General features: G+C 35.2%; 2 protein-coding genes and 1 non-coding gene across 3 annotated transcripts; all 3 read right to left on the reverse strand.

Moving 5' to 3' along the window:
• Positions 1-523: 523 nt before the first annotated feature.
• Positions 524-2,772, reverse strand: LOC109165637. Its single transcript, XM_019314489.1, has 2 exons — positions 1,912-2,772; positions 524-925 (listed from the first exon to the last, which is right to left on the reverse strand). The coding sequence occupies exons 1-2, from the start codon at positions 2,770-2,772 to the stop codon at positions 524-526; spliced, it is 1,263 nt and encodes a 420-aa protein (XP_019170034.1).
• A 1,622-nt stretch (positions 2,773-4,394) lies between these two features.
• On the reverse strand, positions 4,395-4,478 carry TRNAL-CAA. Its single transcript has one exon. It is a non-coding gene; the product is annotated as a tRNA-Leu (tRNA).
• Positions 4,479-5,583: 1,105 nt separating this feature from the next.
• Positions 5,584-7,975, reverse strand: LOC109168784 (calmodulin-like). Its single transcript, XM_019317717.1, has 4 exons — positions 7,740-7,975; positions 7,294-7,451; positions 6,088-6,165; positions 5,584-5,911 (listed from the first exon to the last, which is right to left on the reverse strand). The coding sequence occupies exons 1-4, from the start codon at positions 7,855-7,857 to the stop codon at positions 5,765-5,767; spliced, it is 501 nt and encodes a 166-aa protein (XP_019173262.1). The 5' UTR covers positions 7,858-7,975; the 3' UTR covers positions 5,584-5,764.
• Between the last annotated feature and the right edge of the window lie 5,942 nt (positions 7,976-13,917).

The following is a 13,917-nucleotide window of genomic DNA, read 5'->3' on the forward strand; positions in this document are numbered from 1 at the left end:
TTTTGTTGCAATTGTCAATTGAGGGATTGAAAGGTCATAGTCACCACTTGTCAGGAAGTAAAATATGTGAAAAACCAAAGAAGAGAGAATTGAAATTGATATATTAATAATGGGAGTATTTGATAAATAGATGCTAGCTGTTTAGGTTAGGAAGTTTGATTAATTGATAACATTTGCTGATTTTGTAGAAAAGTGTTTGGTAATTAAATTAGCTGTCAGCTGATATCTGATTATATGTAAAATGGCTTTTTTAAAAAGCTGATTATATCTGATTATAACAGTTTTTTGAATTTTAGCATTTTAGAGCAATAAACTGTTACAAAAAGTTAATTAATCAAATACTCATATTGATGTCAAATCGTTAATAGTGGTCAAATAAGTCAAAATTAACTGATAAACTAACTATGTTACCGAACATAGTCATTATATCTTTTAAATCAATTATATTAAGACTAAATTTTCTTAATATTTAACCATTTTAAAGAAATTTTGCATGTTTTAAAGTAACATGACACAATGTCAATCAACCACATGAACATCCATTAGAAAACTCAGTCGCCGGAAAATTCTTCTTTGAAGTTTCTTCCGTTTTCCTCATTCTTACCTCTTCAAGAACACGTTTCGCCCAATCGGAAAAATGGGTTTCGTTGTGTCCAATCTTGCCGCCTTTATAGATGGACATGCAACGGCGGTCGTCGTCCGGGTAGGGGCAGGGATCGCCGTCGGGGTCGCGCCACGCGCCCTCGTGCTTCATCGCCGACCAGCTCGCAATCCAGTGGTACACAAACTGGCCCACGCCGGCGAGCTTTAACCAGCCTTTGGGGAAGAATTCCATGACGCTGCTATTCTTGTCCATGAAGAACATATTCGTGAGTTGTGCTCCGTGGGGAGAGATCAAAATGTCTGTTGAGCTCATCACCTTCACCTATACATACACATTTTTTAATTTAATTGTTAATGCATGGTTCATGAATGTATATATAAATAACTCAATACAAATGCATAAATGTTCACCACTTTTGTACTGCGGATTAACTCATGATCTTTTATTTGGGAGAGTCACTTCAGGCCACTAGACCAATAGACCACAAGGTCATTATCAGATCTTTTGTCAGAAAGTTGGTCTCAATGGCTAATTTTCATTATAAACCTAGGTTTTTCGATCACTTTTGTACTGGAGCATTTGGGAGGACGTAAATCATGGTTACTCAACTGAACATGAACCACAGATGTTAGACCTTTGCTCGTGCACAAGGAGCTCCCCTCACTTTGAGAGGTTGCTTCCACACTGCCGTTAGTGAGACTAAATTTCACCCCTATGACTAGTTGAACTACTCATGCGGGCACTGGGAATTAACTCATGATCTTTCATTTGGAAAAGTCACTTCAGGCCACTAGACCAGTATACCACAAGGTCATTGTCAAATCTTTTGTATCCTCAATTTGAGTTGGTCAGAAAGTTAGTCTAAATGGCTATTTTTCATTATAAACTTAGATTTTCGACCACTTTTGAAATTTGAATCATGGTTAAAAATTTAGAATTTCCTAGTGGTAAGTCACATTTGGTGCATGATTGGTAAATGGTAATAACAACAAATGATTTTTGAATCCTTAAAGTGGTCAGAAAATTAGTTGAAAAGATAACTATAGTTAAAAATTTAGAGTTTTTTAACAGTAAGTCACATTTGATGATTGGTTACGGGTAATAGCAACAAATGATTTTTGAATCTTTAAGTGGTCCGTTAGTTGAAAAGACTATATAACCCCGAGGTTTCAATTCTAAGGTTTGGTGCTTGAACTTAATTAATGTTTTTGAATATCACCCTTTTTGTGAATTAGTGGATTCTATTATTGCAAATTATCAAAATAATAAATCAATGGATATGTATATATATAGTAATATATATATACCTGTTCACAAAAAGTGAGATTGCTGGAATAAGCAACCATGAATCTGCAACCCTCCACCTTCCGACATTCCTTCTCAAAGATCCGAATCACAGCCGTCTCATTCTTGAAAGACCGGGCACCGGTCCTCATGAACATAGTCATTCCGATGACCGGCAACCCGCCGCCGGTGACCTCCGACTGCCTCCCATCCAAGCTAACGTTGCAGTACCTCCTAGCCTTACACCTCAGCAGATCATACGTTTCAATCCTCCTGTCCCGCGACATTCCCCCTTCGTTATGCCGCGTCACGACAGCGTCCTCAAAACACGCCACGCTGTCGTCGCCATACCCGTCGCCGTCCAAGAACCTTTCGATGTTCAACGGCGCGCCGCCGCCGAACGTGGCCTCCATTAGAGTCGTCAACCAAGTCGACATTTCTGTTCTGAGCTCGCCCCAGTGGTACAGGACCCACCTCGCCGGGGCGGCGGCGCAGCCGTTTCCGATGTGCCAGGAGACGAACGGCACGGCGGCGGAGAGGCCGTGCCAGATGTTGTCGTAGTCGTAGTGGTTGTAGGAGACGAAGGTGAGGCCTTTCAGGAAGGTGGCGTTTTCCGGGAGCGCTTCACGCCATGCCAGCGCGTAATAGTTCCACGCGCCGTCGTGGTTGTCGCGGCCTTTCAGGCACAAAACCCTGCCTTTCGACGCCGCCGACGGGAACCTCTGGAACTGAACTCCTCCTTCATCATGCGTATCGTCCATGGCGCTCATGAACCACGTGTGCCCTTCCAGCGGCGCCGAGGAATACCGCAAGTCCTTCAACGGCAAGAACGAAACGGAATCCCGGAGTTTTCGGGCTACCAAATCCAGGTCCACGGGTCCCATCCTCTGGCCTGACAGGATAGTGGACGATTCTATCGTCCCAGTGGACCCCACACTCTGATCTAACAAAATAGTGGACGATTCTGTCGTTCTGGTGGGTCCCACATTTTGATCTAACAAAATAGTGGACGGTTCTGTTGTTCTGGTGGGTCCCACATTCTGGTCGGACAAGACGGTGGAGGAATCCAGATATTCTTTACTGCAGATAATATTATCACCATTGCGGTTAAGATTAGTGGTAGTGGTGTTGGTGATGAGGCTTTCCCACCGGCGCACGAAGGCGGGCCACGGCGGCCGTGGGGACGGGGAAGGGGTTTGCAAGGAATGGATTTGGAAGAGGATGAGAAGAACGGCGCAGGTGGCGACTAGGTAGATGGAGAGCTTCGGAGAGAAAAAGGTTGTGATCCGATGATGTTGTTTCATTGTGTGGTTGAAGCTCGGAGAAGAAGAAGAAGGTGATGTTCTAGCAATAGCTATGGGTGGCGAGCTTTCATTAATGGAGGATGGGAGATTATGGGGATGTGACTAAAAGAAATTGATTTTTGATTAAAGTATGAGTAAGAAATGATTGAAAAAGCTAGGGTTATGTTGGTGTGACATAGACGAAACAAAAAACAAGAATAATGCAGAGGAAGGGTCAACCTGCATGCATCTTTCACTGAAATTCAGCTTAAAAAGTTGTAATATGTTTATTGTTTACTCACTTTATTTGATATCTAAGGAATGTATGTGGACTGCATGCACTCCTTCAATTCCCTCATAGGCTGGTTGAGCACATGAAACTTGAAGCATCCTTAAGCAATTCATCAAAGATAGATAACATAAAAAATTAGATTTTTTAGAAAACCTCAATAAAATTGGTTATACCATGGTTTGGTAAGTTCGATTCCCAGTGAGAGCGGTTTCTTGGTTTTTATGGTTAAAAATCGGTCAGCTATGAATATCATTAAAATCAGTCAATTATGAATAACTTGGGCTGATTTATCTCACTATGACCTTTTGTGTTACCAGACATAGTTTATCATCTCATGCATACCTTCGGATAATGGCTGTGAATTTTTCTCGTCATTAAAAAAAATTACTTTTTTTTTTTGTTCAAATTAAAAGCAAACTCAAAAGATTTTTAAAAATCATCAAAATTATATGTCTATAAGTCACATAACACCAATATTCATGGGGCAATATGTAGGGTTTTTTTGCCAAAACTTGTAAACCAAACACACCTGAAGTCATGATCGACGCTATCTAATCTGGGTATCTATTAGTTTCATGACGCCATCCCGTTTAGGTATTTATTATTAGTTTCATGATGTATATAATCTAAAAACAATATGAGTGTTGACAAGTAATTCATTGCAGGAGGGCAGCTTAGCCTAATAAGTAATAACCTTGAGATACTTATCAATTATCATGCTATTTAGTGGTAAAAATTAGTGTTAATTACGCTAGTTTAATTAAGCTTAGGGCCCCGGAACATTAATTATTCATCAAATCAAATACTTTTTCAAATTGAAGCAAACAATTATTTAATTTTTGGTTGTCAGCACTGGGTCAATCTATGATTCTATCATCACATGGGTGTGGTTTACTCGCTTTGTGTTGGTGGAAAATATATAATGCAAGAATGTCAGAAGTGGGATTTGAACCCACGCCCTCTTACAAAGACCAGAACTTGAGTCTGGCGCCTTAGACCACTCGGCCATCCTGACTTTATGTGAAAGTTTTGGACATAAAGTATATTAATGATAAATTTTGATTTGGCCATTTCCCAAACCCATACATATACCATCTTAGTTCAAAACTCGATGAGCAGGTGAAGTAAGATTAAAAGTTTAATTGGGTAAAAAAGTTTTAATCTGATAAAATTAATCGAGGATCAAATTTAATCAATTATAAAATCAATAGTTGATGATTTATTTAGTTAAGAGTTAATTATCGAAATAGTCCCTTGACTATATCGAAATTATCAATTTGGTCTTTGACTATTTTTTGGACCAATTAAGTCCTTCAACTTTAAAAATCTTAACCAACTTGGTCCTCAGTTTGTTTGACTGTTAGTCAACCGTTAACTTGGGACCAAATTGGTAATTTCGCTATAGTCAAGGGACCATTTCAATAATTAACTTTAAGAGTGGGCAATTCAGTTCAATTTTCTCGAAACGAACCGCACCGAACCGAACAACCGAACGGTATTGAATTCTTGTATACCGAACGGTATTCGGTTCGGTTTAATTTACTTTTATTATTATTATTATTATTATTATTATTATTATTATTATTATTATATTATTATTATTATTATTATTATTATTATTATTATTATTATTATTATTATTATTATATTTTTAAAAAAATAAAATCAACCGGTATTCGATTCGATTTAATTTTTTACCGAACAATTCGGTTCGGTTTTTTATCGAACTGTTCGGTATACAAGAATCCAATACCATTCGGTACGATTCGTTTCAGTTCGGTTCGGAAAAATTGAACCGAATTGTGCACCCCTAAAGTTAATTACTAAAATGGTCTCTTGACTATAGCAAAATTACCAATTTGGTCCCAAGTTAACAGTTAACTAACGGTCAAACAAACGGAGGACCAAATTGGTTAAAAATTTTAAAGTTGAGGGACTTAATATAATTGGCCAAAAAAATAGTCAATGACTAAATTGGTAATTTCGTTATAGTCAATGAACCATTTCGATAATTAACTCTTTAGTTAAAATTGATAATTGAGAACCAATTTGATAATTACGACATAATCAAGGGACCAAAACGTTCATTAATTCATTTTATAATAAGTTGAACAACAACATACACTAATAAAATTATTTTGTCATTATGTATCAATAACAATAGATCAATTACAATCACATCTCAATAAAAGAAGTTTAAACACCTTAAAAAAATATTCTAGTGAAAATTGAATTGTTTTCCTAATTATTCAAACTACAATAATAAGTGTATTGATATTATATTATATTCCTTATATATAGTTAAGAGGTAGGGAGGGATTTCATCATCATCCCAACAAATTCCTCATAGCTAACAAGACCATCTTCATCTACATCTGCCTCTCTAATCATCTGCTCTGCTTCCTCATCAGTCAACCTTTCTCCCAAATTCATCATCACATTTCTTAACTGCAAATTCACAATATATACCAAATGTTAGTTAGGGGTTCATTGGAAATATAATGACTTTTTATATGATCTTTTAGTTTTACTGGAATAATTATTGTTATAGTTTGAGATATTCATCAGATAAGTTAATAATATTGTATGAGATATAACGAGTAGATGGCATAAATGAATCTCACCTCTATGGCTGATATGAATCCATCCTGGTCTCGATCGAATACTTTGAATGCTTCTTTTAGCTCTTCTGCTACATCTTCCTGTTAGAAACAACATGTATGTTAATAGCAGCTATATATATTTGAAGGGACGGATTCAGAAAATTATATATCTACATATTAATGGTAACTTTAAGTTTTTCTGTCATTTCATATCATATCTAAGGTTACAACCAACTGAACTACTCAAATCCTTAATAATTTGTACATAAATTTTAATTTTTTATATATCTTACTGCTATATATATATATATATATATATATATATATATATATATATATATATATATATATATATATATAAAGGGTGCTAAATGTGTATATATATACATATACATATATATAAAGGGGTGGAGAGGAGTGATGGGAGTAACTGTCCCCATTATAGATCCGCCCATGTATATCCGCATTCCGATCCCACTTTTAGTTTTATGTATACATAGATATAGCAACATGGGTTAGGTCTATATGAGCTGGTTCAAGTACAACTTAGGTAGTTAATTTAAATACACAAACTATAGAAATTGTCAATGACCTTGTAGCTAAGTGGTATGAAGTAGGTGACTCTCCTAAATAAGATGTCATGGATTCGAGTTTCAGTGAGGGCAATATTGACTCTGCGTGCTTCAATAGGTTGAGAATAATATGTATATAATTTCTTGTTGTTGCACTTTTCGCCACTTCACTAATAAAACATTGGGACGAAATTTACAATTTTAGTACTCCGTATAATTTATGGATGAAAAGTGAGCACGAAAAGTACAACGCCAATGATAATTTAGGGACAAAAAGTGAGCATGACCATCACTCAAGGATGAATTCTACTATTACCATATAACTTATGGACGAAAAGTGTAATTTTTCCAATACTTTATGTAAAGTGCAAATATATAATCCGAATATTGTTTTAAACCAGGCAGTTGAGTATTCTTCTCCCAAAAGGTTGAATCCCCAACTCTAAGGGTCCCACACCCCGGCCCGACAGAATATTTGGCAGGATGTAAATCACAGTGACTCAATGGGTTCAGCAGGCCAAATGTCGGTGCGCACAAAGAATCTGTCCACTTTGAACATAATTCTCAGCCGCCGAGTATTCTAGTGTAGTTGGTGGTTAACCTAACACAACCTAATTTGGACCACTTGACATAATATCTCATTACCCATACATACCTTGAGCTTTCTGGCCATAATATTTAGAAACTCTTGAAAATTCAAGGTCCCATCACCATCATCATCAACCTGGTTCACCATTTCTTGAATCTCCTCCATTGTTGGATGCTCATGCAATGACTGCAGCACAGTCCCAAGCTCCTCCATGCTAATCACACCTTAATAATATATTCCATTTCAGATCCAATGTGTTGAGCATATAGCCATTAATGCAATCCAACTATTAGCTTAGGCTTTTAGTTGAGATGGAATACATGTTTCAATTTAGTATCAGAACCAGACCAAAGGTCATGGTTCGAAACAACTGCGGTCCACGTATTGCTTGGAGCACATGATTCAATTCAATGCAACATAATTATTTCATCAGTACCCAAATACCCATATATTCTCCTTAACCCGGCCACTATACATATATAACATCGTATATACATACATAATATACATACCATCAGAATCCTTGTCGATGAGACAGAAGGCTTCCCGGAATTCGTTAATCTGCTGGTCGGAAAGTGCATCGGCGGCGGCCATGGAAGCGGCGGAGAGAGCAGAGATGGAAGTTGGCATTTAGTAATTAGTGTATATATGGTATTATTGGATGAATTGAAAAGAGTGTTTGAGTTATAAAGAGAGATTTTGCAGAGTGATATATGTCAAAGTCAAACACCATCCATCTTCTGGGGGATTCATTCAAAAATCAACTGTTCAAGGCTGAAGGTTTCTTTGGAATTTAATGAATGTTATAATAGTCAAATACTTGGAATAATTTTGCTAAGTTCAATTCCTGTCAACAAAGGATGTTGACTTCATGTTCTTCAATCTCCTCGTTTTTTAGACTTCAACCCACCTCAAACTTAGCTTCAAATTAAAGGATTTGCATTACATTATTTTAATTCATTCAAAAATGTTTAGTAACATGATGGGCCTTTAATGTTGACTCGTCAGGAAAACTTATTACTTTAGAATTCTTTAACGTGACGCACTCTTAGTGACTCAAGAGCAAAATTAACCTGGTGAGCACTTACCTCTCTAACATGAGGCACTGGCATTGGTTCGAGGGAAAAGTCTATCTCTTGGAGTCTTTAATATGACGCATCCCCTTAACATTTGACTTAGGGAAAAAGTTAGTCTTACTCTTTAAAACTCGTTAACATGACATACTCCTAATGTTGATAGAGTAGAAAAGTAAGCTCTTTGATTAACATACATGACACACCTCGAATGTTGATCGATTTTAAGAAAAATGTTTCGCTCAAAGTTTTTTTTTTTTTTTTTTTTTTTTTAATGACGCACCTTTGATATTGACAGGAGGTAAAAGCCTAACTCAATAGAAGAGCATGCATTTTAATATGAGGCACATGGCACACCTTATAAAGCTAATTTAAGCTAAGAGCTATATATTAAATTTGTACTTATATTAGTGGTCTGACTTACCAATGATCTAAACGGTTGGATTAATCTAACTTTTAAAACCTTATTCCCTTAGAGTGTTAAGTTCTTTAATATAAAGTACGCTTGTGTTGATACAAGAGAAGAATTTCTCAAAACTCTATGACATACTTCTACATACCATAGTCTATCTTCTAAATTTATATTTAATTTGTAAAATCACTCTATTTACCAATGATCTAAATTGTGGGGTTGAATGGTTGATTAAGCTTTTTTAATTTTCAGGTCAAACTAAACATCATTGTTTCATGTTTCAAACTTATGGTAAAACAGGGAATGATCAACCAATGAAGAAATAACATCATAGAAACCATTGTCAATACTGCATCCTTATTTGGGACATCTGTTAACGATAGATTACTACATGTTTGACCTTTTCAATAAGTTGAGGTTTGGTCGGGAGGTTATTTAAGGCGATGATTGCATTATATGTCTAACCTGCAATGGGGTACGTCAAAGTTGAACCCTTTTGATTGACCTCTTCAACCATATATACTATGTGCATGTTGTCACACAAACAAATATTAAATTGTGTATTTTTAGTATTTAAATTGTAAACTTCTAGAATATAAATTGTGTTTCCAAGTCAAAATATATGGAATTTGTAAATATAATACAGAGTAATCAAATCCTAATTAATCTGTTAATATTAATTGTGTGACTGCAGTATTTGAAAGGAACTTGTGAGTATAAAACAAGATATTCAATTACATATATGTTAACATTGTGTGTTTGTAGTATACAAATTGCGAACTTTTAAAAGGTAAATTGTGAATATTTAATATGTAAATTGTAAATATTTGGACCTGGGTCCACAAAATAAATTTGCAATAATGTAATCGTTAGGCCTAGTTTTCGGCAAATTATTATGTGCTATGTGGACCACTGTCCAAAACGGCATCGTATTTATGTTTAAAAAAATTCATTACTCTCGTACGTTTGTTAGAATAATGTACTTTATGAATTAGAATAATGTATTTTATGTGTTAGAATAATATACTTTATATGTGTTAGAATATTGAAATTTCTAAGGTACGATAATGTATTTTATGAGTTAGAATAATGTACTTTATGTGTTAGAAAAATGCATTTTATAAGTTAGAATAATGTTCTTTATGTGTTAAAATAATACGGAGTATATTTTATGAGTGTTTTCAACTTGGGCTCATTGACTAAGCTTTATGAGTTGAAACTTTATGGGCTTGCTTGCTTCTTGGACCGAGGTTATAGGCCAACCTTATATGGGCTGAGGCTAATTTCATCCTCTTTGATCCAAGCCAAGTTCTCCTTATAGGCTTTTGGGCCACTATGCATAACTTTTATTATATTGTAATTCAATAAGATATCAAATTAGGAAGTCTCATGATGTAATATATATATATATATATATATATATATATATATATATATATATATATATATATATATATATATAGGCTCCGGATCCCATGAGGTCACCTAGATAGATGAAATCATGAGATCTCATCTCATTCATTAAAGCATTACAAATAGATGGGTGAGATTGAAAGAGAATTGTAATGTAATTAAGGTAGTATTTTAAATATAAGGGCAAGGAAGTAATTGTAATATTGTTGTTATTTTTGGTTAGTAATAAAATGTAATATTTTGCATCTGAATTAGAGGAAATATTAATGGTAATAGTTATTATTCATTTTGTTTAGAGAGCAGTAGTAAAACCATCGTGAGCAGACGAGATTGAAGGAGACATATTTTCTGGGCTCGTGAATGGAGACTACGTCAACATGTATGTGCAATTGGATTCTATTCGTATGTGTGTGCATGAGGTAGTACTAGCGTGTGCAACTCCATGGTCGGGAGTAAAATGGACTGATATTAAATGGACAAGTGAAAGTATGATTAACCAGTATGTGAAAAGGTATATGTTGGTGTGTGCGGGAATTTACATAGGCAGTTGCATATCGTAAAATTGTAACTTTATAATTTTGCTTGGTGAAGGCCATTACCAAAATTTTTGATTTGGGTTGTGGGGGACGCAAGTTATGTGTCCCGAAGAGAGAGTTAATGATTGTAGTTGTACTATTTGTGAGGTTTTATGAGCGCCATGTGTACAAAAGATGAAACTATGAGGGGTGGGGGAGGGGTTGTGATGAAATGTGTGCGTAACATGGGTACGGCGTGTGCGTAAGATTGCTATGTATTCAACCAAAATTCTATTTTTGTAATAATTGTTAGTAGACCTATGCTTAGACGTCTGTGCGAATTCACGTTATAGTTTTTTATTTATGATAAAACATAATATATAAGAAGTCGATGATGGGGGGTTTTCCATCTGGCCCTGAAATCTGTGTTGTATGGTGATGTATGCACAAGCGTTGTTAAGCGTGTGCAAGTTATTGATCAGCCACAGAAATCAAAGCCTTCTAATTTTTAATATATTCGTAATGAACTTAAAAATTGTTGAAAGTGAGAGAGTGTATATCCGTGTTTAATTTGAGGCTGAATTTCGGATGTCGTATTTGAATTTGGTGTCACTCGAGATGTTATGGATAATTTTATATTATTATTAAAACACCTGAAGATAAATGAGTGCGTTGATATAATGATGTTGTGTGCTGTAATATTTATATGAATACATATCATATGTTACAGGTGTGTGCGACTTTCCGTTGGCATGCATTGAAGCACTTCAGTTGTGAAACTAAATGCTTTGGAGATGCACGAGTGTTCAGAGTTGGGAATATAACCATACCATCCCCACCAGACCCAACTTGTACACCATCCAAAGGCGGTTGTACTTGAGCAGGGGTAGACACCGCCACGGGGAGAACTGGTGGAACTACTTGACCAGTAGGCGAGCCTGCACCATGAGGAGCTACAAACACCTCCGACGTAACACAGTTATTTGCACACGACATGATGCGAAGACTCCCACTCAGTTATTTGCACACGACGTAACACACCAATGCACTCACCCCGTTACCCTTTAATAACCAACAAAAAAAAAATACATGATGTAACACACACGCCAAGTGATTCGCACACACTACTGCGCAACAATGCACACACCAATACACTATATGAATCCGATTTTGATATTTATGTTGTTAGTTACTCCGTAATTGTTACTCGTTGGTGGATGCATGAATGTAGTGGGTGTGTGCATTGATGTGATGGGATACCTGGAATGCGAGTAGAAGATCCTCGCCTCTGTCGCTTGGATTGGCGTGATGAAGACCACCGGAGACTGTGTTGGAGAAGTGATCCCCGTCAACCGCAGGCAGCAGAAACGACACCGGAGAAGGGATAATAAAACTGGGAGAGGAACAGACAGACAACACAATAAGAAAGGGAAGAGACGACAAAGTAATATATATTTAATCATCACATAAGTACCATAATTAGTGGTGCACAAGCCCATAAAATCTGCTAATCAATTATTACAACCTAATAAAGACACCATAAAAAAGACAACAACACCCCCACATACACAAAAAACAGACGCACGTAGCACACAATTAGGACTAATCTCATCCATCCAAAAAAACAAATAAACGTACCAGATCAAGCCTCACCACCTTGCCTGACAAAGGTAACCTCACCATATTCAATATATATATATATATATATATATATATATATATATATATATATATATATATATATATATATATATATATATATATATATATATATATATATATATATATATAGAGAGAGAGAGAGAGAGAGAGTTAATTGAAAAAAAAATGTTACTATTAATGTATATTTTATCTGGTTGGGTTTGCTCCTATAAAACCATAATAAATAAACTAGGGTGTTGCTATTTGCACCACCCTTTGGTCAAAAGTAGGTATAAAGTATCTTGGAATTGTAAAAAGGTGAAAACTTTCAATAATTACATAGGTGGTGTAAATAGCCAAATAGGGATTCATTTTGCTATTTGCACCACCTTGGTCAAACCTCATTTATGAAGTGTAATTAATAATTTTTTAATTCAAACTTTAATTAAGAGAAAATGGTACTTTTTCCCCCTAAGTTATATGCTTATAGTACTTTTTACCTCTGAATTATTCATGTTAGCATATTAGCTCCCTCAATTATTCTAAAAGTGACGATTCCGCCCCCCCCCCCCCCCCCCCCCCATGTATTAAATTGACATTTCTACCCTTAAAGTAAACATTTTATTTATTTTTCTTCTCTAAACGTAGGGATGACCACGGTTTGGTTCTAACTAAACCGGACACTATAGCAATCGAATTAAAAGTTTCCGGTTAAGGGAAAATTGTACACTTTTTCCCTCTGAGTTATATGATTATAACACATTTTTCCTCTTAGTTATTTGTTTATCCACATTTGCTCCCTCAATTATATTAAAAGTGGCAGGTTTTTTTCCATTCTATGTTAGGTGAACATTTTTACTCTTAAAACTAAATATTTCATTTATCTTTTCTTCTCCAACAAATTATTGTTTATGTGTACGGATGATTATGGTTCGCTTCAAACAATTTTTTATTTTATTGCCAATTCTAAATTTATTTATTTATTTATTTATTATAAATTCTATTTCTTATTTTTAAAATAATATAAATTCAATAATTATTTTATTTTATTTCATTTCATTTTTTCGGTTCTGAATTGTAAGTATAAGAAAATAAAGTTATGTTGTGCCTTCACAATTAGTTTTATTTATCCTATATTTTCTTAAACATTTTTAACCCTAAGAATCTAAGCTCTACTCCCAAGGTTCGGACCTATGACCATTTATTTGAAATGGTAATTGAAATGTCATCATATTACATGATAGTTGGCTTAATCATATTATATATAATAATTATATAAAAACCAATTGTTGTTAAATCAAAGTAATTGTAGATTACTAGTATATATGTCCTCTAAAGAAGGTGTGCATTCCTCAAAAAGAGAGAAATCAAATATAATCTTAGATATAAAATCACACTCCAAAATGCCATTGGAACGTAATGGATTGTCAACTTCAATATGACAGCGAAAGCCTAAGAAATCAATATTTTCCCCCCTTTTTAACTGGAATGAAGTTCAGAAGAGTAATATATAACACGTGTGATTGCAAATTAAAACAAGAGTAAATACCCAAAATGGTCCCTCGACTATAGCTAAATTCACAAATTGGTCCTCGACTTTCAATTTCAACCAATTAAGTCCTTAACTTTGTAATTT

Source organism: Ipomoea nil, unplaced genomic scaffold (genome assembly GCF_001879475.1).
Source record: "Ipomoea nil cultivar Tokyo-kokei standard unplaced genomic scaffold, Asagao_1.1 scaffold0317, whole genome shotgun sequence".
NCBI lineage: Eukaryota > Viridiplantae > Streptophyta > Magnoliopsida > Solanales > Convolvulaceae > Ipomoea > Ipomoea nil.